The sequence below is a fragment of the Parasteatoda tepidariorum genome, unplaced genomic scaffold (genome assembly GCF_043381705.1).
Source record: "Parasteatoda tepidariorum isolate YZ-2023 unplaced genomic scaffold, CAS_Ptep_4.0 HiC_scaffold_249, whole genome shotgun sequence".
NCBI lineage: Eukaryota > Metazoa > Arthropoda > Arachnida > Araneae > Theridiidae > Parasteatoda > Parasteatoda tepidariorum.
The window spans coordinates 5093-7392 of NW_027261566.1; the positions used below are offsets into that span (position 1 = coordinate 5093).

At 28.4% G+C, this 2300-nt stretch overlaps 1 protein-coding gene across 1 annotated transcript in view; it reads left to right on the plus strand.

Annotated features, from left to right (window-relative positions):
* Positions 1–368: 368 nt before the first annotated feature.
* The window catches only part of LOC122269899 (uncharacterized), a 10200-nt gene continuing 8268 nt past the window's right edge, over positions 369–2300 (plus strand). The window contains exon 1 of the mRNA XM_043045156.2: positions 369–1296. Within this exon, the coding sequence (XP_042901090.1) occupies positions 837–1296 (460 nt within the window). The 5' untranslated portion in view covers positions 369–836. The remainder of the gene's footprint in view (positions 1297–2300) is intronic.

Sequence of the window (2300 nt, forward strand, 5' to 3'; positions counted from 1 at the left end):
TGTCATCTGTATTAAAATGGTGGATTAGTTTTTTTTTGTTTAAAAAGGGTCGAATTTGAAATAATCGATTTCAAATATTTTTGTCAAAAATTGACTTTTTATCTTTTATGTTTTGAGAAATTTTATCAATGCCTATAAAGTTGGTAGTTGACTTTATGTAATTTTCAACTTGTAAATTAACACACTATAAAAACTAAAACTACTTAATGTAAACTTTGTTAAAAGCATCTATACACACAATGTTACGAATTGATAAATTGTTATGCATGAATTCATAGCTTTTTTATGAAGATGCTTTGAAACAGGATTTAAAAAAATAATAATAGCAATTTGGCGATTTATCGTTTCAACCTTTGGCGATATACTACTTCTTCAATAAACCTGAGTTCAGGAAGAAAAATGTCCGAAGGGGAACAGCGGACAGTTTTCACTACGAAAAACTGCCGCTGGTTTCGTTTTCAATTTCAAATGTTTTATCCATTAGCAAGCAACGATTCGGAACTTAGCAGTTTTTGGTTAAAATTATAACATTTTACTTTAGTTCATCATTTTATTAATTTTTTTTTAATTATATGTTAAATTAAAGTAAATATTATAATTTTATTAAAAAAAATTCTCCATTTATAAATTTATTCTATTTATAAATAACTTTAAAAAGACTGTTTTTTAGATTTTCAGTTTTAGGATGATTTAATGAACTATAATTTTTTAACTTGTAGTTTTTAAGAAGAATATAATCATTTTCATATATAATATTTTAAAATCGTTAGTTTAAAAACACATGCTGTAGCACATTTCGATACTTTCGAAATATTGAAGTCGCACACAAAACCAACATGGGTGTCTTCGTGGTATATTTCATTGGAACAATTATGTTGTCCCAACACACAATGTGCGCCGATCTTTCTTTGGATTCAGAGGAATCATCAGCCATAGCTGCACCACTCAGGCTTAGCCCCCATGTTGAAGCTTCTGCTTTCAAACCGGACAACAAGACAATCACTAGTACGACAAACCGGAGAACTCAGGGTAGATCTTGGAATCCGCAACCTAGGACAACAACAACAGAAGCTTCTGTGATCAAAACATTCAATAATATGTCTGAAACTGAAATGGTGCATCAGGCGTGGCAAAAGTTTGAGAAGTCAGCAAAGAAACTTATTGATGGGCACATGAAAAAGGCTCTTCCTATGTTCTTGAGAATGAGTTCCGATGCTAATCTATCGGGAGAATGCCAGAAAAGTATATTGGCCCTGGTGCAAGGAGTTAGAGGAATGAAAAGTTGGGCTTATAGAAGTAAGCATATTTCTTTTTTTCATTAAAAAATATTTTTTAAAATGAACATTGAAATTATTATTTATATTAAGAATATTTTGTGCAATGTAATGTGATAGAAATTTGTGAAAAAATGGATCTGTTTGAAATAATTTTTTTATTTAAAGTGTTATTAGTATTACTATTTGCTTGAAAATGAACAGATAATCTAAAAATTATAGTTTTCAAACAATGTTCAATGCGCTCCGTGAAAATGCCAAAGTCATAAGAGTTAGGGCTTTTCTTTTAAACACTTATAATTTTCGAAACCTGCTCTTATGTTTATGTTTTATCAACAATCTATCACTTATTTAGTATTTCAAGTATTTTTTAGAAATTTTTTAGGAAAATTACCAGTGGTAAATAAGAGAAAAAATATATAAAAAAAGATATTATACATATATATATATATGCTAAACCAACACCGAATCCTATTATTTATATCAAAACCAATGTTTTAATCATAGCTATGCTGTAGATAGATTCTAAAATTTTTTTTATCTTCTAAAAGCATGGTAAATTGATAACATAAAAAATAAATAGTGTAATATTTAGATCAAAAAAGCATTAAAAATTTATTTGAGCTAAATTTCAAACTCTTTAGTTATTTTTTTGTGAAAAATCTGTGTCCTTTGAAAGGAAAGCAAAACTTTTACTGTCAACCAAATCCGATTGAAGAAACCAAATTTATCAAAAATCCAGATAATACCTCGTACTCTATTCTCAAAAGAATTGAATTCCAATCACTCCGTTCTACTTATCCTCCGATTTTCCACTCCCATTTCTAGTAAGTACTATATCAAACGTTTAATAACATCACAATTCGATACATGTTGTATGAATTCTGGGTCTTGGAGACCATCAATGAGGTCAAATGGGTAAATTTCAAATATATGAAAAATGTGTTTCGTTCACTATTCTTTAAAAAAATAAATAAATTGATAGAAACAAGTAAAATAAAATAAATCTGAGGATGAATGGATTGT